The sequence below is a fragment of the Neopelma chrysocephalum genome, unplaced genomic scaffold (genome assembly GCF_003984885.1).
Source record: "Neopelma chrysocephalum unplaced genomic scaffold, ASM398488v2 Primary Assembly neopelma1_26, whole genome shotgun sequence".
Taxonomy (NCBI): Eukaryota; Metazoa; Chordata; class Aves; order Passeriformes; family Pipridae; genus Neopelma; species Neopelma chrysocephalum.
Window position 1 is genome coordinate 18592013 of NW_020897695.1, and position 25919 is coordinate 18617931.

The 25919-nt window shown below is 37.0% G+C and overlaps 1 protein-coding gene across 1 annotated transcript in view; it reads right to left on the reverse strand.

The window, feature by feature from the left end:
- Positions 1–25919, reverse strand: part of CNTNAP2 (contactin associated protein like 2) — a 1044217-nt gene that overhangs the window by 696427 nt on the left and 321871 nt on the right. The window contains exon 2 of the mRNA XM_027675789.1: positions 21824–21934. Within this exon, the coding sequence (XP_027531590.1) occupies positions 21824–21934 (111 nt within the window). The remainder of the gene's footprint in view (positions 1–21823; positions 21935–25919) is intronic.

The following is a 25919-nucleotide window of genomic DNA, read 5'->3' on the forward strand; positions in this document are numbered from 1 at the left end:
TTTATAAAAAATGCTGTAATGCTAAAGCTAATAATCTTTCCTACTTCATCATACATGCACAACCTAAGGTTATATCCCCATAAAGCCAGCTGCTCTTCCCTTCTAGAGATTACATGATTCTCCTCTTGAATAAAGATCATGATTTTTTCTGCATGCTGAAACAAGCAAATCTTCCTAACAGTCTTCAAGAAAATTTCCATTTGCTGAGCCTAGACAAGGAAACACTACTGCAGCTCAAGAGAAATTGTCCAGGAATATCCATACAACTGTATGACAGCTTTTCCATAACTTCTATGCTCTCCTGATTCACTTTCATATTGAGGAAAACTGCTTATCACAGACAGTTAGTCCTACTCTAATTCCAGCTACATGGATACCATTCCTACTGAAGACAGAGGAATTTTCCTCATGGCGGAAGCCCAGGAAATAAATATGCAGCAAGGGCATCTAAAGCACCACTACCTAAATCACTACTTCTGGAAAAATTGATTCCTATGATTATTGTGTTATAAAAATACTTTAAACAGGCAAAACAAAATGGCTTAAGCATGGAAAGTGAAATATCATAACTATATGAATTATGGTTAAAATATAGGTTTATATACATGGGTTTTTTTAAAAAAATGAAAGAGGAAAAATATCCGCTATTAATTGTAGGTTTTGAGACATCTTATGCCATAATTTTAGCTTATGATTTGGCACTGTTAACTAAGCATCATAGAATCACAGTATTTAAGAGAGCTAACTAATGCTTATGAGGCCACTGCAATTTTTTTCACTTTTATGTTTTGTTGCTATTATGTAATCTCTTTTTCCTTAATAGTAGAAGCAACACATCATGTGGAGAAAAAGAAACTGTTATTTGCCATAGTTTTATCAAGCAAATTTATGACAAGGATGACTCCAGCAAAAAAAAAAATTATGTACATAAATGTATTCATTTGATCTATGAAAATATATACCTGCTGTTAGAAAGATATGGCACTGGATGACTGGGAAAGTATTTGCACAAAGAAATTAAAAATGTTAGCAAATTTTTTTTTTTCTAAAGTAAAATAAAGGGAGTAAAGTTTAGAATTAAACTGGATTCCAGTTAAATATAGAAGTTCATTTGAGCATGTTTATCTCACAATAGTATCTGTTATGAGAGGTTTCATTAAGATACATTTTGAATGACAATTTTTAATTCCTTTATAGTGTACCTACAGGATTTACATGTGGCAGAGGGCTGAAATCTGTAATACTGAGATTCCGTGACATTGTTTCTGGTTTAAGCCTCCTCCCCACTGAAGGCAACACATCTAGCACATGTATCATGAAGTTATTTCTAACAGCCCCCGGAAACCTGGGTTGGCTGCATCCCACTGTACTGCCCTTCCAGTAGGTGCCCAAGAGATTAAAGTTTTGAATAAGAATAAAGGTATCGGATCTGGAGATACTACGAATTTGTTCAAAGAAAATGGTGCCCACTTTCTCATCCTAATTTTGTGGACTGTAATACATTCCCTACCACCATGTCACCGCTCACTGGCTTCTCCTTGGATCCTGACACACAAGGTCTTAAGGCCATGTACAGCTCTAGTTTCCCAGGCTATGTGTATTTGTGTGCATTATTTGAGAGGTATTCCTTTGCTCTGTTTCTCTCCTCCTGAGGTCTCTCTTGTTCTTGCAACTTTTCATTTCCAACCCTATACACCACTTTCCCATTCAACTGTGGGTTTTAATTTTTCTTTGCTACCTTAAATTTAGTGAAAGACTAAAAAGATGGTCTGGGAGCTGGAGCACACACCCTGTGAGGAGAGACTGAGTGACCAGGACTTGTTCAGCCTGGAAAAGAAATGGCTTTAGGGGAACCTCATAGTAGCTTCAGTGCGGGAGTGATCATCAAAGAGATGTTGCCAGGTTCTTTATCGAAGTGCATAGCAGGAGGATGAGAGATAATGGATATGAACTGAAATATGAGAGGTTTTGACTGGAAATAACTCTTTTTTCACCATGAGAATAGTCAGGAAGTGGAACAGGTTGCCCAAAGAGGCTGCAGTCTCTGTCCTTGGAGGCTTTCTAAATCCGCTTGGTTAAAGTCCTGAGCAAGCTGATCTGATCAGAAAGCTGAACCCTGCTTTGAGGATGTAGTTGGACTGGAGACTTCCTGAAATTACTTTCAATGAAAACTATTTTATTATTATAAGAGTAGTTTATTATAAGAACATCAGCTTGGCAAATATGAAAAACTACACCAGGTCAGCCTAACTTTAGCAGATAGCAAATAGCAGGGTATGAGCAATGCAACAGAGGACATTCCACAGGCAAAAAGATAGAGAAATATTTTGAGTGCAAATTAACCACTAAGTATTTATTTTGCTAATTTTTTTTCTAATATTGTATGATCTGACTCTTTTACACAGGTTAAAGAATTTCACATTATTAAGATGAAAGAAGGGTCGTACTTCCTAAATAGTAGCTTTCCTACTCTCTTTGAATCATTGTTCCCTCAGAATCTCCAATGTGCAGAGGCTCAAACCTTTCCCAAAATTCTATTGCTAAATTGGGTAAGATAGGTAACACTTCTATTTTAGCAGACAATTCATTATTAAATTCTGATTTTACACACTTGCTTTTTTTTAAAAAAATCATTCTGTATTGCATAATCAGCACTAGCAACTATTTTCTACATGTCAGAGTAATACATTAGCTTGCCATATGACATTCAGCTTTACTTACTCGTTATATCATTTGATTATTTATTTTTTTTAAATCTTGATATTGGGAAACCTAACTCTCCTGGAATTGGGTTTCTTTAACTTTCATAATTTCCTACTTGATATCACAAGGTCAACAATCCCCACTTTGTTTTCTGAATAGGTATTTTTGACACGTAATAGAGTTGCCCCCCCAAAAAAACAAAACCAAAAATGCACCACCACCCCCCCCAAAGAATCCAGAGATGGAGAAACATACAGTGTGTTTCTTGAACTCATTCCAGAGGAAAAAGTAGAAAAGGGCACAAGAAGAGTAGAAAATTAGATGTTAACTTTTAATCCCCTGTTTTGTGAAGGAAGTTAGGTATTAATGCAATGGATTTGAAAAAGAAAGATTCTAATATACTAAAAGCAGTTTATTACAAAAGATTAACCAATAGTTTCACAATGGAGTAAGTGAAATGGGAGCAGAAAACATTTCATCTTCCTTCAAGTCATTTGTTAGCATCACTGGACAAATACTAGAGTCACAAAAGTAAGAGCTGGTTAAGCTTTCCCTATGACAGATGAAACACCTTTAGCAATATTTTGCTACAAGGTCTAAAATTCTGAATATTGTGCCTAAAGCCAATTATATTGAGTAGTGTCAGTATCTGCAAAATGACCTTAAAACAGACATGAGTGCATCTTGTGGAACCAGACAGTGAGCTCAACAATATGCAAGATCAAGTGCTGGATTTACAAACTCATTCAGAAATCTGAAAGCCAAGATAACTGTAATGTAATATTCTTCGACAAAGATCAGGGAGAAAAAAGTTTCATAATTGATTCTTAATAGGTAAAGGAAAGTGGGTAAGTATTTTGGACACAAGATTCCTCAGGGGATAGGTTTTCTACCCATCTTTACTTACAGACTTGAAATTCTCTGTTACATCTCTCCCGGCACAGTGCATGTTTGGATCATAGCCAACATTTCAACATTCCTAGCTCTTATCATAAAAATTCTTAATGCACAGTAACTGAAATAGTTTTAGTTGCCACTGATTTTCTCCTGCTTTGTACAATTTTGCCTGACAAATTCATGTTTAAGGCTAGCATTGCCAAGCACCATAGAAAGTGATTAGCTTGTGTCATATTAACATCCCTGGAGCTATGCTCATCAGCTGAAGGATTACATGCTAGTCAGAACATATTGTGTTACACTCTATCATGCCAGACCTGCACTGACAAGTTTCTTCAACAATAAAGCTGAGTTTCTGAAGTGACAAGTCTCAGGAATCAAGCACCTTCAAAATCTCCACACACATTCCAGTGTTCCAAAAACACAGCAACTTTCATTATACATCTTAATCAGGCTGATGATCACTGCATGCTGCCACAAACTTAACAACGCCTCTGCCAAAGCCACCAGCTTTTTAATGGCAAAACTTTTGTTAGTGGTCTCTCTCCTTATGATGTGATGTCTCTTTCCATTAGCCATCAACAACTGTTCATGGAATCTGAGGTAACCAAAATAGCTGTAACCCAGAGGGTACCAGTACTGCAATAGATTTAACATATCTTTTTTGACTGAGATAAATTACCACATGGCATCAAATGCAAACAAGCCCCTCAAGTCTTCTTACATATGAAAGGATCCTTTCCATGGGAACAAGTTTTGTGAGAAAGTTGAAGTCCTTGAGCTCCTCCTACAGAGGAGGGAATTTGCTTTTTTGTGCCTACCACCTGAAAGTATGTTTATAAACTTCTCCTTTCCCTCTCGTATCCAAATTTTGTTGTGCTATTAAACTGAATTTCGGATGCTTCCAGAGATTTTAATTGACCAAACGACCAACAGAGACTAAAAAATTGCACAACAACTCTTTTTATGGGGAGATAATTGATATAAAAGGTTAGCTTTATCACTTGGAGTTTACCTCTTGTATTTGACATGAGTTATTCTTCCAAAGAAGTTCTTAGATAAATTGTTGAATGTCATTTTATAGCTTCATCTACTTATCTGGCAAGGGAAAGTCTAATGCTCAATTCTATATTCTAGATGCACATTCTACACTTTCAAACATAGTTAAAAAGAACATATAATCCCTCTGGGAATAAAAAGAAATCAAATGCAGACATGGTACATTAGCTTAATAAAACCCAGGAAAGACATTTACGAACGCTCTGGCCTGAGGGTCCCTTTAGGAACAAACACAACTGGTTCTGTTTTTTACATAATCTTCCTTCACTAACACTATTAACAGTACATATCCCTGCAGTTCGAACCAGAGTGGTATGACAACTACTTTTTAAAGTGTGTCCTAATTTGTTGAAAGCAGTTTACTGAATTAGCTCTATAGGCACTGCATATCAATGTAGCTTTGTTTGAACAGATCTGAATTCACATTATTCCTAACCTTATGTTTTTTATGTAAATTATAAAGAAAAAATACTGACACACTTTCCATTAAATATTCAGAACACAAAGGGATTTATGTGCTAAACTTACCCTGAAAATTACCAGAATTTAATTTATCAGACTAATTTTACTTATGTACGTTTGCAAATCTCTATCCCTTTTCTCCTCTTTCTAGTTTCATGTAATCTCATATAACTCAGCCCATTCCCATTAAATTTGCCAAAATAGCTACAAGTTCTTCGAACTTTAAAACCCTTAGTTTCCCTTTGTGGAGAGTAGAAAGTGGGAGCATGTTTTAAATATAGCTTATCAGAAAGTTGCATATATTCATTAGTTAAAACTCTGTCTGTACTTACCAATATTGCTGGTATTGATCAATGACAAAACTAACTCTAGATATAATTTTTTGAATTGTTATTTATAGACCCCACATTCAATGCATTCAAAAATATTCTGTTTGGCTGGAACTGTTGATGGTTTAAAATCACCCATAATAGTAGTCCATATTAGATTTCCAGTACCAACATAGTATTTTAAATAATGCCTTCAGCATCTGTTGGGACACTAGTGCCATTCATGGGTTTTTTTCAATCTTCTGTATCATGACATAGAATTAATAACATTTAACTAATACACAAGTAGGAGAAAGCAGGAGAACAGTTAATAGTACCACCTCTGCTGGGCAAAGGACTTCTGCAAAATACTAACAATGAGCTTTTGGTATTATGGGAAAATAATGTCTATACTTAATTGAAAATTTTGGAAGTAAACCAGTCAATTCATACTTAATACAGATAATAAAGTGCATAATTAAATTACTTTCTGTAATAGATTCTAGCACCTTGACAGAGAGATGAAATCTCATAACGCTTTTCATTACTTTGATCAGCAGCATCCTATTCCTTAGCTATATCCTATTTAGACCTTTTCAAGTTCTTAGGGCAAGTTAACAAGATAAAAGCCATGATCACAGCCTTCAATTTCCTTGCTTGTAATGTAATATATGGCAAGTTCATGAAATTGTTATAATCACTTTTATAGCTATGTTTCATGAGTCATGTTAGACTATGGAGGCAATCTATTTTTGCAGTTATGCAACCAGCTAAAACATGTGGCAACCTTCTAAACAAGAAACAGAAAAACCTGCCACTGACTAAGGCTCTAAAATGAGAACACTTCTGTTTTCATGAAATGGAAAATGGTGGGAAAAGGGAGCAGCTCTTTACAGGTGACAAGAAATGCTATGGCTTAATGATTCTGGTAACTCCAACACTCTTGTTGAATCAAAGGCTTATTTTATGTTGTTTTCTTCTCTCTCTTAACTTAGGAACTTTTTTTGTATTTTTTACTTCATAGTCTAACTTTTATTTTTCAATAAGCACTGAACCTATGCCAATAGGGCAAATCATTTTTTTTTGAGGTCTCTCCTGTCTTCTTTCTTATTTGTAGACAACTTCTCATGTTCTTTTAAACTTTCTTGCCTTTGTAGACAAGTCTGAGAGCCTGAAAGTGGCGTAATCATCCATAAAATTGGATAAGCCTTTAGATTTTCCCAGAAAACCCTGTCATTGTGACTCCAGCCTCATGGAGGGACCAGCTGTAAGAGAACAAGATAAGAGCACAGGAATTGCCATATCACACTTAGTGAGCTAGTAAACTAGCAGCTTTTCCTCAAGGGTGGCAAATACCACATATTTTTAGGAAGGTACTCCAGCCTCTGCTCCAACTGCAGAAAAAACATTCCCTGTGAAGGGCTCAATACAATTCCTTAATTAAAGTCTAGTGAAAGCCTGTGAACTGAAATGTTTAAAAATATTTATTGTCAAATGCTACTCAGTTTCTGGAGTCTCAGTTTTGATCCCTAGCTATAGTATTCCTTTCCAGATGACTTTGGACATGGCTCACCAAATAGCCATTGCAGCCTTAGCTGAATTCTAAATTACTTACCATTTCAAGAGAAGGAAAGATCTTAAGCGTTATCACCAGCATGTTTAAGAAAATACATTCTGCATATAATACACAGAATTTGGTTTTGCCCAGAAACTAGAAGTTCATTAAAGCAACTTTTAGAGATTGTTCACAATAATTAGGCTCTTAATTAATAGCTTCTCTGGTCTCTCAAAAACTGTTATCTTTTAGATTTAGCATGCAACTTTTTCTTCTTGATAGCTGAGCACCATTTTAGCCTAATTCAGAAACGGGTCAATCACAACAAGGAAAGAAAGAACACCCCTCCCCAGAAAAAAATCCCACCTGGAAAGCAACATGTGTAAGCAACAATCACCTCTATGTATCCAAAATATGTTATGGGGAATGTTGCTGACAAACAGTTGATAAAGTCAGCAAATCAAATAATCCCAGCATTGCCTTTTGTCATAGGTTGCTTCTCCACCACAGAAAAAACACAGCCTCTTGATACCGAAGAAAGCAAAGCAATTCAAGTACCATCTCTCTGAGTATATATAAAAAAAAAAAAGAAAAAAAAGAATTTAATACACAAGAATTTGGCTTGTGTATTAAAAGAAACATCTATATAAGTTTCTATATATTCTACATTTGGCAAAATGTCAGCTAAAGTGTACTATGCAATACCCCTCTCAGTGCACTACGCAATACCCAACATTTCCTTCTCAGCAAAAGCACACTGCCCTGTTTCACTAAGCAATACTCTTGTTATCTTTTTCATTACCCAGTGTCACCTGATTTTTCCCTCAAAACACTCATCTTCAGCCTATACTAGCAAAAGCTAAGAAGACAGGGATACCTACAAAATAACTTATGGTTATTCATTCCTGATTTATAAATATTATATAATTATAGACAAAATCAAGTGCCTATTTTTACATACCATAGGATCCTTTGATCCATACAAGCATCAAATAATTTCTGACAACTTTCCTAACCAAAGCAAAATCAGCTCACTGGGAGTTGAGTGCCTAAAAGCCCAGCAGGAATGCTAAATTTCATGGTAGTCAATATTGAAAAGCAAAGACATTTAAAATACAACTTTTCAAAAAGCAGCTTTTCAAGCTAGTTAGCATTTTTTTTCCACTGCTTATCAAATTATACAGCCTTATTAACCACAGTAGAAACTATTTATCTAACATTGAGCGACTTGGAAAATTGACCACTCAAAAAATGTTGTCATAAAGAATATATCTGTCCTAAAAGAAACAAAAATCTGTCCTAGAAGCAACCAAAAAAGTTTAGGGCTATGAAAATAAGTTAGCTCGTTGTTGATATTAATTTGTTTCTTAGTTAGCTGACAAACTGTCAAAGATGTTCAATACAGAACAATATTATCTTATATGAACAACATATCACAGCCAAACAAATGGATCATTTCAGAAGAAAAACAGTGCAGGTATCAGGAGGAAGGGGTGAAACTACTGTTAACATTTCTTCTGAGGATTGCTTGGTCCTTAGCTAAACACACTAAATCTCCATGCAGAGAAGAACACAAAAAGTACATCTTTATTTTATATATGTGTAGGTATCTGTGTCAGCATAACTGAACTGTTGCTTCCTAATTACACCTAGAGTTTCTCCCCCTGCAGTGTTATAGTCACCTGCCATTCTGCATAAAGCTGACTCAAATCTCAACTACAGTGATAATCTCCCAAAAATAATTATTGTGTCTCACTCAAGGCAAATATTTTCTCTCACTCAAAAAGCTCTAAGAGCTATGCATTACTTCATTTACCCCTTCCCTTTCCACCTTTACTTCACTGTACAAGGCTTGTGTAAAGCTGAAGCTTTCTAAAGTAAATGAACTTGCTCAGTAAAAGTTGACATACCTTTTTTCCTTCAAATACCTGTCATTTTTATCAATGTTCAAATGAGTCTTACACACAAGAAGAGCTAAAAAAATAGTTTTGTCTAAGTGAGTGAGACAAAACAAAGAGAAACCAACAGCAAATCTATGACATGAGACTGGATGCTAAGTCAGACTCTTCCAGATTCAGAGATTTTTTTTTCATGACTTATGTAGTAACTTGCATACAGGAAAAACAAGTATTAATACTCTGTCTCTTAGGGTGTAGCTCAGATTTTCTTGTGAATAAACTAATTGCGAAAGCTGAAACATGAATAATAGCTGCACTCTCCCATCCTGCAACAAATATCCTCATTTTATCACATTATTTCTTTTCTCTCTTTCAGCATATAACTGTACTAGGAGGTTATAATGGTAGCCAAATAACTCTCATTTCTACCAGCATTTATACTTGTTTATGACTTATTTGGGAAAGGCAATGCTCTGGCTGTGCTCAAAGCTGCAATCTATCAGTTGCACTACACCCATCTGTGTAAGGAAAACCTGTGTTTTGTGTGCAGGAGAGGATGAAACACTCATAGCATTTGGCAAGAGGCACTGACCTTGGGAAAAGCTGACAGTGCATTTTCTGTAAATTCACTACATCTTAACCTTAATTCCAGATGAGATTCACAAAGCTCTGTATCTTAGTCTGGAGTATCTGTAGATAAAACCAAACCCAGGATATCTAAATTATCAGCCTCTGCTGTTCCTAAATATACTAGACCTGTCAAAAGAAGTTGGACAGTTTTCCTATATCAAGGTTTTGGTTTTTTTGATCTCACATGTTCCCACTGATCTGTGCAAATGAAGCAGCTCCAGTGTCTGAGGAAGCTGAAGTCTTCAATTGTTCGATGTGCCATCTCATGTTCATCGTGAGGCATTGGTTTAAAGAGCCATCTAGCTGAACTCTATGCTGATGACGCCGCCCTTGTTGCCCACACAGAAGCAGCCCTGCAGCGTTTAACATCCTGCTTTGCAGACGCTGCTGAGCTCTTTGGGCTGGAAGTCAGTTTAAAGAAGACAGAAGTTCTTCATCAACCTGCACCTCAGGAAGTCCCCCATCATTCCCACATCACCATTGGCCAATCAGAACTCAAATCAGTCCAGCAGTTTAATTACCTAGGCAGCCTCATCTCCTCAGATGGTAAGATTGACGGGGAGATAGACAACAGATTAGCAAAGGCATATAGTGCTTTCGGAAAGCTTAATAAAAGAGTTTGGCGAAATAAACACCTGAAGAAAAGTACAAAGATCAATGTTTACAAAGCCATAGTGCTGTCTACTCTCTTATACGGATCTGAATCAGGGTTCATCTACCGCCACCACCTGCGTCTCCTACAACGCTGCCTCCGTACAATCCTAAACATCCACTGGTCAGATTGTGTGACCAATACATCTGTTCTTGAACAAGCAGCAGTCACAAGTATTGAGGCCATGTTGCTGAGAACACAGCTGCGTTGGGCAGGGCACGTCTCCAGAATGAAGGACCACCGCCTCCCTAAGATCCTGCTTTATGGTGAACTTGCCTCCGGCTGCTGCAAGAGAGGAGCCCCGAAGAAAAGATACAAGGACTCTCTGAAACAACAACTCAGCCTTGGCCACATCGACCACCATAACTGGTCTACTCTGGCCTCCAATCAGGAGGCCCGGAGACACACCATCTATAAGGGTGTTGATGCTTTCGAGAAAGCTCGCAGGATCACTCTTGAGGAGAAAAGACATCGCAGAAAGAATCAAGCCTTGCAGAATATACCACCTAAGGAGTCTTTCTGCTGTGCCTTTTGCAACCGGACATGCCTGTCTCGTATTGGCCTCTTTAGCCACCAGCGCGCTTGTAACAAACATGGGTAGAGCCCTCCCCAAATCTTCATTTGCTAAGCCTAGCCATGATGATGATGATGAGCTGAACTCTAACATGTAATTACTGTGCATTTTTCAGACAAGTCTCACAATTTATATTAAGTCTAAAATTTAATTATAGGGTGCCAGCTTTTTAAATAGAATCATAGAATAGTTTGGTTTGGAAGGGACCTTTAAGGTCATATAGTTCCCAACCCCTCCATCATGGGTAGGGACACCTTTCACTGCTCAGAGCTCCATCCAACCTGGCCTTACACGCTTCCAGGGATGGGGCATTCACAGCTTCTCTGGGTAACCTATTCCAGTCCCTCACCAACCTCACAGTAAAGGATTTTTTCCTAATCTCTAATCTAAACCTACTCTCTTTCAGTTTGAAGCCATCCCACCTTGTTCTGTCACTTCAAGCCCTTCTAAAAAGTCCCTCTCCCACTTTCTTGTAGGCTCTCTTCAGGTACTGGAAGGCTGCAATTAGGTTTTATCAAAACCTCTTCTTTTCCAGGCTAAACAATCCCAATTCTCTTAGCCTTTCCTCACAGGACAGCTGCTCCATCTTGGAGTAAGTCCAGAGGAGGGCTACCTACAAGTTGATGTCCTTCCTCTGCTTGGGACCCTAGAGCTGGATGCAGTACTGCAGGTGGAGCCTCACAAAAGTGGAGTAAAGGGGCAGAATCACCTCCCTTGATCTGCTGGCCACAGTTCTTTTGATGCAGCACATGAAACTCCACTGTCTGTTCTAAGAATTGAAATCAGACAGCAGAGGTAAAGTCTGAAATCTTTGCATTGCCTGATTATATAACTTAGTGCCTAATTTACAAGAACTGATGTCCTTCCGTGAAAAATTGTCTTTATGCAGGCAAGAACCTGCCACTGGAAATACTATTCTTGCACTCACATGTATACATCACCTAATACTAACACTAACCTCTCCCTGTACAGGTAATACTTCTGTGAATGTAAACTCGATGAATACTTCTGACATATACTAAATAAAAACAGTACAAGTTTAATGACGTTTAGAAATGGTGTCAGAACTTTTTACATATCTTACAGGTATGGCACAGGTTCGAAGCAGCTGATGACAAACAGCAATAAAGAGAAGGACCAGATATACTATACCACTCACAAAATATAAACAAGTCAGCCACCCCATGTTTTAGACCATTAGCTCCTGCTCCAATGTAAATAAAAAAATAAGTATTCTAAGCAGAATTGGACAGCTAATCTGGTCTGCATTTTCAAGATTAAACCAGTAAGAACACTGAAAGAGATTTCCTAATTATTTACAAATTAATGTCCCGGTGCTGCTTGAGAAACTGTCAAACTCTGGTCTCTCAAGGTAGCTGAAAGTGCAGAATTTGGCTACTCTGGAGATAAACAGCCAGAGCTGCACTGGTACCTAAGGATATGGGAAAAGTATGTCTGTGATATATGGATCCTATCTGGCTGTCTGTGAGGCTGCCTCCTCTCTGCCACCAGCCCAGACACTTTCCTGCCAAAAACGGCCATTCATTAGCATCAGAACCAATTAATGAACTAAACTGAGTTTTGTCTGAAAAAAGCTAGGTGGTCAGTAGAGCCTGGGTGATCTGCTGTCCCTGTTTCTCTGTTGCCCATTTGCCTTTTCTCCCTGGCTGGACTTGAAACTGCTGCCTCCGAAAACGACTGCTGTAGGGAAAAAAATCACAAAGTTTTAGAGCTCAGTATTATTTTTTCTTCCCTCCCTCTCCATCTACACATGTATTAAATAATCCAATTAGGTATTCTGAACACTTTAATTAACAAATTAGTTATGAACTGGAAAAAACATGCTTTCTGTATCTGTCAGGCTATAGTAAATTAACATAAGCTAATAATGCTTTTTTTCAATGCGATTACTTGAGTTCCACTTTCTACTGACTTTGTTTCTTAGACTGTGTTTGGAATGAAAAAGGGTGATGTTCTTCTTTTTTAAAGTTATTTTTTCAATGCCTCTGTCTGTCCTGGATGTACACTGGCACTTTTCTTTCCTCTTTATGATGCTTCTTTTTCCTGCCCCTGTACAAAATTCACTATCTTCTTGCAATGAATTTTTTTTTCCTACTGCCCTATATATTGATCTAGAAACTGAATTTGATCTATAATGTTCATGAGAAGGTTTTAAAAAATATACTGTATTGGACTGTAGAATGTGTGTTTATCCAAAGCACATATTTACAGATAGAGAACTGATGTTTATTTACTTATTAAAGGCAACCATATTTAAGGATTTATAAATTCTTACTCAGCAAGAGCTCTCTTATAGACATTCAGAAGTTAAGTGGATGATACTGCTCTTTCTTGTGATTGGTACTGTTCTACTCTGTCAGTTACTTCCATGTGCTTTCCTACTTAGAAAAGACAACATACCATAAGCTGGGCAGTGAATTTACAAACCACTGACAGCTCCATAATAACTTTTTTCTGAGAGGGTTTTAATCAAAATATAATGGGTTATGTTGTTTATGGGTTCTAGTTTTCTCAGAGGCATCTCTTGTCAACACAAGGAGATTGTAGTATTTAAGGCAATGATCTACAGTGTGCTAACTACTGCACAATAGCTCCATACTGCCCCTATTTGGACAGTGTTAGTTCAGAGGTAGCATCTCCTTCCTTGAGATTCATACTCAAACTAAATTTCTGGCAAGTCCTGTAAAGGGACAAGCCCAGACAGCTCAGACAACCCAGGCTGATTCTAACCACCCCATTCACATTCACTTTCTCAAAATGAAAACTACATAAAATCCTTCTCATACTCCACTATAGAATACTAATAAATAATTGGAGAAGTAGTGATATTAGTTATGGTATTGGAGGTTTTAATAGCAATGCTAAAAAGAGCCTAGGCTAGGTGTCCCTAGATTTGTTCAAAGGCAAGACTCTAGCAACACATTTTTTTGTACTGGTAGAGTCGTGGCAGAACAGATCTGATTGACTTACTGGGAATGATTTGGGGAATAAAAGAATCATATCCCATTATAGAGAAGTTGTTGCATCTTCCACACAGAAGGCAGAATTTAAAACTCCACTGAGGGGAAAAAAAAAACCACCAACCCTGTCTCAATTACACCTATGCCAACACTTAAAGTTTCTGATGCTTGTTTTATAGTCACATTAATAATTCTGATAACAGGCCAAGGTCAGCACGCTGATTAAAAGGTAACATGAAAGCCTAGATAGGAGTTACACAGTGGTGCTAAAAGGACTGTTTTTTGAACATCAACTGCCCTACAGAAACTTTTATATTGCATTATCAATTTTGTTGGCAGCATCAGATTCTCCCCTAATACTGGACTTGAAACAGAACCCCTGGGTACCAAATTTCCTTTTTTTTTATTCCACTGTGCAAAGATAATTTCCATATATCCGAAAACTCATTATGACCTTCATACTTTCACTATCTGCTGGGATTATTTCTGAAGTTCTGAGACTCTGCTCAGTTTCAAGCAGCTTCCAATTATATTATATAACATTACATTATGTTGAAATAATGTAGAATTTCTTCCCTAAATTAAAATGGTATGAGGTGGATGATGGGCGGCATTAATTCTTGTACTAGTGAGAAGTGTAAGGTTTAATACCTTGGGAACCATTAAAAGGAAGATTGATAATGCACTATATCAAACGTGTGCTAAGAATCCTTCTCATGATGTGATGCAGTCCACTGATTCTATTGATGGCAAGTCATAAGATGTAATGGCAGACCTTATAACCTTGACATCACATATGAAAAAACTACTAAGGATAGATTTTTAAAAAGCTGTAGAATGAATTAATTGAAAACTCTCCTTTTCTCTGATGTCAATTTCTTTAGTAAGGTGGCAGCAATATGGACTACTTTTGCAGGAGATTAGGTATGATGAAAATGGAAGGAACTAAAATATTTTTAGTTAGTCTACTAACTAGATTTCAGTTAAAATCTATGGTGTCAATGACTTAATGGCATATATTTATATGCCAATGTGGATGACTCCTGTGTCAGTCATTTTGAAAAGTAATTTTTTTTTTCAAGGAAAATACATCCCCATATTCTCTAAATATTACTCTAGATCATTTAACACCCTTAGAAATGTTTGGCTTACATAGATGAAGAATGTAAGCTGATAATTGACAAAAAATTCAAAATTATTTTTTTTAAGAAGTCCATTGAAAATAAAACTTTTAGGATTTTACAGTATTCAACAATTTTATAATGTTTGCATATATATAGGTAAAAGGGACAGTGACAGGAGCAAAAAAGAGAAATATATGTTTCTCCTCTTCTGTGGTGCTTTGTTTTCTGATATAAGTTACAGACATTTCAAAAAGAATCTGTACCTTTCTTATACTGGCACTGAACAACACACAAATTATTTTTAAAAATTAAAATAAAAATATGATAAATACTTAATATAGTATAGCACTAAGACTTAGTTGTTTAAACTGAAATATTATCTTACTATCAAAAGGATAGTTTGATAAAAACTGACTGCAACCATCTTTGTCTGAACAGTTGCTAATTCAGCACTGTTTAGCTTTTTAAGTGCAAGCCTTTGCTTACAAACCTTTAACAGAATTCAGGAGTCACCACACTCTACCTTCCCCAAACCTACTTTTACTATGAAATTCATTGCATCATTCCAGTCTCCACAGAAGTTTTGCCACACAGGAAGCTTCAAAGGATCTTCACCCCTCTTTCTTTGCAGGCCTGACTGGAATAGCAGCAATTGCTTCGCCCAACACTAATTCTAGTTAAACCTGCTGATGAGTACTAGAATAGGAGAGGAACCACCTTCCTTGTCTCACAAAGAGAAGCAATAAAATAGTCTACAGTTTCTGGGGTCTTCCTGTTTCCTACTTCTTTCCTGATTATAAAATGAAAGCATTTTCTTTCCTTTTCACAGCTGCAATAATTGAAAGTGCCCAGGAAAGCAGAAGGAAAGCAACCCAGGCTTTGGGGATCCATGAATGAGAGCGCCAGTGTAAAATGCAGAACCTGCATTGTACCCCCAGGCCTTTGGCTCTCTGTAATTATGGAAACACAGATTCATAGTCATAACTACTATATAAATCAAAGACTCTTACTCACTGACATAGAAACTGTGGCTTCACATTTTAATATGTATTGGTATGGATTTGTAAGAGACTGACAGACCTGCAGGTAACCACTGAATATTTGTTTCTACAATCAGTAATTTTTCCTATAATGAAAAACAACCTTTATGCCCCCCCCAAAAAAAAAGAAGATCAGGATACTTCTCCTTATAGGAACAGGGGGCAACACAGAAGAATATGAACCACCAAGTGCAGTGATTCAGAGAGGTTAACTTTTCTAATCAAATCTCTATCCATCAAATCTGTATTTTCTTTTAAATAAGTATACATACTAATCCATAAGTCATTGAAGGCTTACGGGGGTCTGAGTACACAGATGTGGAAAATGAAAAATATTCTTACAAACTGGCAAAAACCACCCTACATATACACCTTGGAGGCTTCCAGATCAATGCCATTCCATGCAGATTTAATTCTGTTTGCTTAGATCATTAGTTATAGGATTTGTAAACAACGTGATATCAAACATTAGAAATAAATTCATGAATGTTCCTGCTTTTGAAGTCTCCTAAAAACTGCTGAAAATATTAAAGTCTTTGATGTGCATCCTTCCAATTGCAACATGTATAGCAGGAAACTGAACCAGACTACAGTTACAACTCCACCCTTCTTAATAACATGGTGTGTCTGTTCAGTAAATCAGTGTCTTAATCAATGGAATAAAATATACTGTCCATTCTGATAAACTGTTTTTCCAGTCTAGAGTGAAGTGCCATGAAAACGACAAAAATAATTGGGTTGGAGACTAGAATTTTCAAGTGCATATTTCTTTAATTTAAAGGGTCTGGGGCTAGACGAGGGGGAGTTTTTTCCATTTAATGACTTGAGCATAGTGTGATTTAAATAGCATATTTGATTTGGGTATCTATTAGCTGATAATGACTCCTTGGAGAGAGAAAAAAATTGATTCCCTTATTACTGGTTTGATTAGCAATATCTTTAATTCCACAAAGTTATAAAATAGCTCACTATTAAAACTGAGCTATTTTCCATCACTTGTAGAAGCAGAAGCATAAACACAGAGATGGCCAAGTTCCTGTGTTAAACACACTCCTGAGTTCTGCAATACTTTTACTGGCACTAGAACTAGGAAAACAATATTTGTTAATGTACATAAAGAAGGTTCAGTGTTGAAAAGTATGTAAGCTAGGTTTCATAGGTATTAATAGATGGACAACAACCTAGAGAAGTTGCTATTTAAACAGAGATGCAACTACTATTTGACAAAGCGATGCAACTAAATTTCAAATGACTTTTTGACAGAGAAAATTAAGCAAATGTTTGATTAATGACGGCACTGATCCATGTTGCTAAAGAAACATCATTAAAAGAAACTGCACTATAGTGATTATTAGGGTAAGAAAGGGGAGGTTAAACATAATTAAAGGGAAAAATTAAATTCCAAATGTCTGATTTGCTTTTCACTTAGATTATAATAAGTAGTCTAGTAAACTAAAAGAAGAAATACTCACCTAAAAGCAAAGTGAAGATCCTCCCCACCAAGTTGATGCTAAATTGTATTATTTTAGGACAGGGAATAGAACAGAAACGAACATAACTATGGTCATACAACAGAATTCAACCTAAATGATGAACAGTGTTTTAGAATTGAAGCGCCCCCTAACTTCTTTCATCTGGACAATGAACAGTTGAACACAGAAATTAAGGGACCCAACAGCCTATCAAAACACATGTTCAGACATACTACAACAGAAAGAATGAAAACTACAAAAAACATGGAACAAAATACAGGGAACACTGTAGTAAAAGCCTGTAACCAGCATAAAAGAGCATCTATTCTCATTCAGGAGCAACAAATCATGTTATCTACTAGTCTCCAGGCCTAAAACCAAAGATATTGCCACTACTCCTATCAGGCAATAGGCTTTGAATCACATCTGCAGGACTGCAGGACTAGAGCATGTCAGTCATATTTTCTCTAAGCTAGTCTTAGGCTTCTCCTTAGCTTGCTTAGTTACAATAACAATTCTCTAACAACCAGGTAACACAGCCTAGTCTATTTTACTTTTAACTTAGCTGTGTGATTGCATGGGCTAGTGACTATTGTTATAACAATTTTCATATATGTCTGTACCTAAAGTAGCTATTCTGCAGAGAATCAACTATTACTGTAGAATAAAAATGTAGTGCAGAAGATTACAATGATGGGGTGACAGCAGAGGTATTGAAAGGACAAACACAGGGCGGCACCAGAGGAAGCAGGGCTATGAGCACCTCTCTAGGTCAATTACTAGTCATTAAAAGAAAGTAGCTCTGGGACTTGGCTAACACTGATTTTAGAGAGAAAAAAAAAAGACAACAATAAAGAGATCAAAGAACAGGAATTCTACACATGTAAACCACAAATATACAGAGAAGTTGTGAACCAATAAACCAAGATCGATGTCAGGGCCCTGAGAGTACCAACAGGCCCTAATTGCCCATCCCAGTAGAGAACTCATTAACCTTGCCTGTGAGCCTGGGGGCTCCATTTCAGCCTCCAAACTCCACCTGAGCCACATCATAGGAATATCCACACCCGGACCCATCTCATGTTCTTCCCCACTTACAGATTTTGCTTCCTGGCTTGACATCAGATCTGGCTCATCCATTTGTGTGTGATGATCTTGAGACAACTGGCAGAACCTGCTTTGTGGTACCACCATTACTAACCCTGCTTGTGGGCAGGGGAAGGTGCCTCAGTGGACGTGACACCACCTGCACCAGTTTAACACCTGTTTACAGCTTGACCCCCATAACTGTGCAGCTCCCCTCACCCCATTGACTTCCAGCAGATCCAAAGTTATCATTGACAGAGAATCATAGAATAATAATATTAAAGAAAAGAACCTTGAAAGGTCTCACAGGTACATATCTTTCCTGAACTGAGGACTCTAAAGCTGGACACAGAAATCTAGGTGGTTTCTCACAAGAGTGGAGAAGGGAGGCAGAATCACCTCCCTTGATCGGCTGGCCATGGTTCTTTTGATGCAGTCCAAGATACACTGGCATTCTGGATTGAAAGCACGTGTTGTCAGCCCATATCCAATATTTCATCCACCAGTAAATTCAAAGTCTTTCTATCCAGGGCTGCTCTCAACTCTTTCATCCCCCACCTGTATTGATACCAGGTTTTGCACTGATCCAGGTGCAGCACCTTGCACGTGGCTTTGTTGAACCTCATAAAGTTCATGGGGACTCATTTCTTGAACCTATCCAGGTCTCTCTGAATGGCATCCCTTCCCTCAGGTACATCAACCACACCACTCAGGTTGATGTTGTCAGGAAATTTGCTGAGGGTGCGCTCAATCCCACTGTCTATGTCATTGATGAAAATATGAAACAGTACTGGTCCCAACGTAGACACCTGTGGGACACCACTCGTCACTGGTCTGCCATCCAGATATCAAACTGTTGACCACTGCTCTCTGGATGCGACCATCAAGCCAATTCTTTATCGACTGAATAGTCCACCTATCAAATCCACATCTTTCTTATTGAGAGAAAATGATGTTGTGGGGGACCACGTAAAAGGCTTTACAGAAGTCCAAATAAATGACATCTGTAACCCTTCCCTTTTCCACTGGTGTAGTCACTCCATCATAGAAGGTCACCAGGTTGGTAAGGGAGGATTTGCCCTTGGTGAAGCTGTGCTGGCTGTCCCAAACCACCTCCCTGTCCTCCATGTGCCTTAGCATGGCTTCTAGGAGGATCTGTTCCATGATTTTCCCAGGCACCGAGGGGGGGCTGGTAGGTCAGTAATTTCCAGGGTCCTGCTTTCTGCCCTTTTTAATAGTGGGTGCAATGTTTCACTTTTTCCAGTCACCTGGGACTTCACCTGACTGCCGTGACTTTTCAGATATGGAGAGTGGCTTGGCAACTACACCAGCCGATTCCCTCAGGACACTGGGATACATCTCATCAGGTCCCATAGACTTATGTCCATTTAAGTTTCTCAGATGGTCATGAACTTGATCTCCTGCAGTGGTAGGGACTTTGCTCCCTCAGTCCCTGCCTTGAGGTTCATCCACTTGAGAGGTGTGTGAAGAAAGGTTGTCAATGAAGACTGAGGCAAAACAGTTCTTGAGTACCTCATCTGTTGTTACCAGTTTGCCAATTGTGTTCATCATGGGGCTACACTTTCTTTGACCTTCCTTTTCTGTCTGACATACCTGTAGAAGACTTTCTCATCAGTCTTCATGTCCCTTGCCAAGTTCAGTTCCAGCCACGCCTCGGACTTCCTATCTCCATCCTTATTTAACTGCACAACTGGGCAATGACTCTATACTGCTCCCTGGATACCCTGCTTCCACTTTCTGTGCATTTCCTTCTTGCCCTTTAGTGTGACCAGCAGGTCTTGATTCATCCATCTGCATCCTCCTCCAGTTAAGAGTCTAGGACACTGACAATGCACCATAGTCCCCACCCCAGATAGAGCCATCCACTATAAGACTTGGAGGAGTTGTGACAACATGAGTGTAACACTGTTTTGTTGGGGGGGTTGTTTGTTTGGTTTTTTTTGGTTTTTCTTTGTGCTTTTGTTTTTGTTTGTTTTTATTTTTAATAATAGCTAGGCTGATAATTATTCTTTGATTAAGATTAGAATTAGTCTAGCAGTAAATTCATGGCATTGTTCATAAGATGGGGGAACTTTTGGCTCAGAAGCTGCACAAACTACTATAAAAAATGGGTGGAGAATATGGGAAGCCTAGGGTATAATTTTGATGCAAAAAATTCTTCTTTTAACCTCAGAAATATTCCACCATTTGGTAATATCCCAGATTTTGTTTACCACCCAAATCCAAAAGGCTGTAACTTTTGTTTCTATGGTGTTGGTTTGTTTGTTTGTTTTTTTAGGAGGCAGAACATGGTATCCAGGCAGAAGCAACACAATTCCCGCAGGAGCAGAAAAAGTGAGGCAGCAATGCAACTAAGCCAACCTTCTACAAGTCTGGTATTTTGTCATTCTTACACAATTTCAGGATTTAGAAGATAAGGGCACTATAATCATTTGCTCTCTCTTCTTCATCCTTACATTGAAATATTTTTAAATTTTAAGTTCATTAAGTCAACTTATTATACCTTTCACATGTATTTTGTGAGAAAGATAAAATTTGAGCATTAATTCACAGGAATGTGTGATATTTTATATTTTAGAACTTTTAGATTGATACTATTTTGAAAAAAATAAAACCAATAATATTCAGAATACTAATTTTCTGTTAATCTAAAATTTTATGTTTAAATGTATGGGAAATTAAGATGATATATAAACAGACACCTAGAAATATCAAGAAAAGCTATGAAAATTCCTATGGGTGAAGATAAAGTTTTGTGTTCAGACCGTGAAATAAATTTGCTTAACCCTAAGGATATAATTAGACCAGGTAGGCCAACAAAGTTACATACCTATTCTTCCAACCCACAAAGCTGAGGTGGCTTTGTAACTTCTTATCAACACCTCATTACATTACAGAAATATGTGCAAAAGCCAAAGTTTCTGTGGTGCTAGAAAAAAACTGAATGACAGCAGTCATTTCTAAGGTGGGTACAAGTTAAATCAACAAAGCACGTCAAAGCTCTTTAGTTTTGCTTCAACAGCCATGACCTTGCAATTGTTCATGTACCTGGTGAAGACAGGTATGCTCATTTAACTAGTCAGTTATCCAGCTGTACTGTATGACTCCATCCACATTAGGCATTTGGCCCATGCTGCTACATGTTATTAGTAGTGTACTTCTCCCTGCAGTGTAATGGAATGCAATTACTGTCCCATACAACAAAACAGAAATTCATTCTCTTCAAAACAGTCTGTCAGACAGCTAAAACTGTTAAAACAAAAGTAAGCAATAGTACTCCATATAAAAAGCATTTTGATATTAAAAATATCATTCATCATTTTTTGAAATATCTGAACATTATGTTGAGAGCATCCCTTACCTCCTCTCTTGTTTAACTTGGCGTAACCCGGCACATAGCTGCTTGTCATAGATGATGAACTGCTGAAGGAGGAATGGGGTAATGCTGAGACCAGAGGTTCATCGCACTTTTCTGAAACACAAGAAAACATATTCACTTTATGCTCTTCATTATTCATATATATTAAGTCGCAATGTGCTCTTTATTTTTTTTTTTGGTGGTAACACAACCCTGTTATTTTTCACGTGTGGCATGTGGAATGCATTTAGCTACATCCCAGCTCCGCAACCAATAAACCAAACAAAAACCCACCCCAAAACCCACAAGAAAACATACTCACACCTTGACATGAAGGAAAAAAAAAAAGGACTTCAACAAAGGACAAAATTAGATAATAGTAAAGTCTAACCATGGGCCACCACTCTCCTTAGGGATGCGACAGTTGAACCACAAAAAAAACCTGCCCTGATATACCTGGAATGTTTTTGGTGACATAATCTAATGCTAAAGAAAAGAATTATCATGAAAGCTCTGTAAGAAGTAGATAAGATATAAATTTTCATTTATGTAATAGAAGTGCTGATAAATTGATATTTAAAAAAAAGAAAAATTCGGAGACACTAATGAATGCCTATGAATTATCACTTACAACAGATTCACAGAAAAAAAATTATACTAACTAATCTCTATAATCCATTTGAACATTTTGCTTCCATTTTACTCAGTTATAAAGAAGATTAACTTGGTATTAGCATGTAAGATGTAAAAACCCAAAATCAGTCTTTGGTTTTCTAATGAAGAAAAAAGTTTAAAAAAAATCTCCTGTTGTTGTATGACATAAATTAGAATGTAGAGATATGGGTTTGGATTTTTCAAATACTTAGTTAATGTACTATCCTTTGTTCTAGTTTTTGTAAGGCATTTCAACAGATGGGAGAAATATATAGCTTAAATTACTCATTTACCTTACAGGTACAACTAAAAAAAAGCCCTAGCCTACACCAGTAAGCTTGACTAATCTTTTTAAACACGTGCATTGCAGCACAAGCTCTAGTGCAAGTGGAAACATCCTCAATTTATGTATCTAGAAAACATTAGATCACCGTAGGTGGTCTAGACCATCACAGGTCTAAATACACATAAGGAGGATATTTAGTGATCAGCCACAACATACAGTTTTGGAATAATAACAAACCGGTGATTTGGTTGGACTGGAACATGTGAAGGTCAAAATAATCATACCTTCTAAAGAAGAACTTCATGGGGAAAAAAGGGATGTGAGTTAATCAAGTAATTTACAATGATGTCCACTTAAAACGTGCAGTCTCATGTGATAAAAAATAAAATTACTTTCACAGCAATAGAAACTGAAGCACATAAATGCAGAAGAACATTAATTCAGGAATCAGTACTTTGACATTTAACAAAATAAATAAGTTTCTTTTGCAAATCTCTGAGGTAAAAAACGTTAAGGGAAAAACTAGAATTTATACAAGCACAAGCACGAGTAAAGGGCATCTGCTCTGCACTGAATTAAAGGACAATTCCAGTGACTTTTAAGTTCATTACCACACTATTTAATGATGGAAGTTTGACAAGGTTAGATAAATGCTTTCAAACATTATTGTTTATACTACAAAACAGAAAGATCAAATCCCTTCTCCCTCTGCTTTGGCTGTGACCAGACAGCAAATCTGGTCAGAAGCCTGCAGCCAGGTGTTCCTCACATCACACCACTCAAGTGACACACCAGGGTTGCACACACCTCTCCCTAGGAGCAGGGATATGGGAGCAAAAGCCTAGTTTTAAGATCCTGGGTGCCAGGTTGCTGTTATTTCAGTCAAAGTAGTAAAAAGTTAGAGCTTAAGAATAGAAGTGAGCAGCAGATTGCCCTAATTGCCAATTTTTGTCCTTGACATCACAATCACAGAAATACAGAACTATTTGACAGAGTTTTTCTCAAGTATTTCTTTATCTGCAGTCTATTTTCCATAATTCATAAAAATATGTTTTCAGCTTAAAAACTGACAGCAAACTTCTTGTGCTGTCATGTCACTTAGTACCACCTAGCTTGAGACTTAAAGGCATTTATCATTAGTCCTATTGTCTAGGTAAAAATGGAATGAAACATTTATAAGCAAAACAACATATAATCAGAAAATTTTAAAAATACCCAACAAAATCTCTTTGTAACATTTTCCTGTGCTTTTATTGCATGATATTTAAAGGAAAAAAACATATTCTCATCAGTAATGAGAGCTAAGGTTGAACGTGCACCTTTGTTCAGTTTCCTAGGGGTTTTTCAGCATATTTTTTTAAAGAAAATTGGTAAGTTTATACAATTTTCTGCCACCCATAGCTTCAAATTGGGGTGAGGGGAAAAGTCTGCATCTTCATGGAAAAATACTAGTAAGACTTGGATACAAAAATGGATGCTACTTACACAATTTAATTTATTACTAAATAGAACGGGAAGCTATTGCTCACTATATTCTAAAAAATAAAAGAAAATAAAAATAAGAATATAAAAGAAAATAAAGAAATAAAAGAGCTATCATGGGTCATAACAAATAAACTTTTTAAAAGTTTTTTAAAATGTAAGCAAAACCTTAATATCTGCAACAAAAATAAAGACGGATTTTAGGCAATGTCCTCAGGAAAAACATGACAGTTGAAAGAAACCTCTCCAAATAGTAGAAGCTCATCAGAACTTCTAATCTTTTACTGGGTCCAGTAGCTACTGACTTTTAATTTGACAGCTTTTATATTGGTGTTAGTATTGAAGACATGCAAAAGAAATATGGAAAAACATTTTTCGAAAGAGTACTAGTTTCCTAAATCATCATTTCCCTGTATGGCCTACCTTGCACTAACCCATACTCTTGGATTCAAAAAAATACAGCAGAGAAGCTTTAGTTAGTTAAATACATATATATATTCAACTCCACAGGGAGTATCACTCTGTATTTGCCACTGTGGTCACACTTTTTGCAGACAGTTGTGAATATACTTAATTTGGTGTGCATGTGCTTTTGCAGCATTAAATCTGACCCCTCTGATTTCTTAATTTGGTTGGGATCAACAATATTGGGGTGGGAGCTAGAAAAAAAACAAAACATAATTGATATAGTTTTCCTTCACTACTGTTTAGAACTGTAATCCATTCCTATGCCTGTTTGGGACACCAACTAATAAATTTAAAAAAAAAAAACAAAACAAAACCCCAAAACAAACAAAAAAAAACCCCAAAAAACACCACAACCCCCCCCCCCACTTTCTCATTTTTTAAAAAAGCAAACCTCCCAATCTTGCCTGCTCATTTAGGCTTCAAAAATATAGGAAATCCACCATAAATGTGTATGAATTATAGGGAAGGATTATATTTCAAATGAATAGACTTAAAAAAGATATTACATCTCTTTAATAACTCATGACTTTAGGTGCAACAGAACAAAAGTTAGAAGACTGCTTACATAAGCTAATATTTCTAGCCCTATATAAAAGTTCCACTAAATATATTGCACCATTTAAACTTCCTTCAGAACATGAAATACTGTTCTGCTACAGATTTAAGAGAAAAAAAACCCTTGGGAACCTTTAGTTCTTTCAGCAGTTTTAGTTATTTCCTGTGGAATCCAATTTTTTACTTACTAAAACCAGAATCATATATACCTTCCTGTTACTGAGATGTAATAGCTTTCCCATATAAGTCAATGCACTGTGCCCTGTTAATCAATTACAGAGCACACTTTCCTGTCAGCATCGTAGCAGCAAAGAAATAAACTCTCCTCCATACCATTTTTCTCAGTGATATATTAACATCCCAGCCAGCTTTGGTCCATTTAAATGTTAACTTTTTGAAGCAAAAAGACAATTCCCCTCCATCCTATTCTGTTTAGATCAAAGGAGCTGCTAGCTTTGTCATAGGTATGATGACATTTGCTACTCTGACTTCCCTATTGAGAGGGATATAATAGTATATGTCCAAGAGAAACAAGTTTCCTTGAGATACAAGCAATTAGATCAATGGAAGGAAGGTCACCTTATGTCATTAAATACAAATGCAAAACATCTGCAATCCACAATCTGTTAACTCCTCGAGACTTAATGATCATTG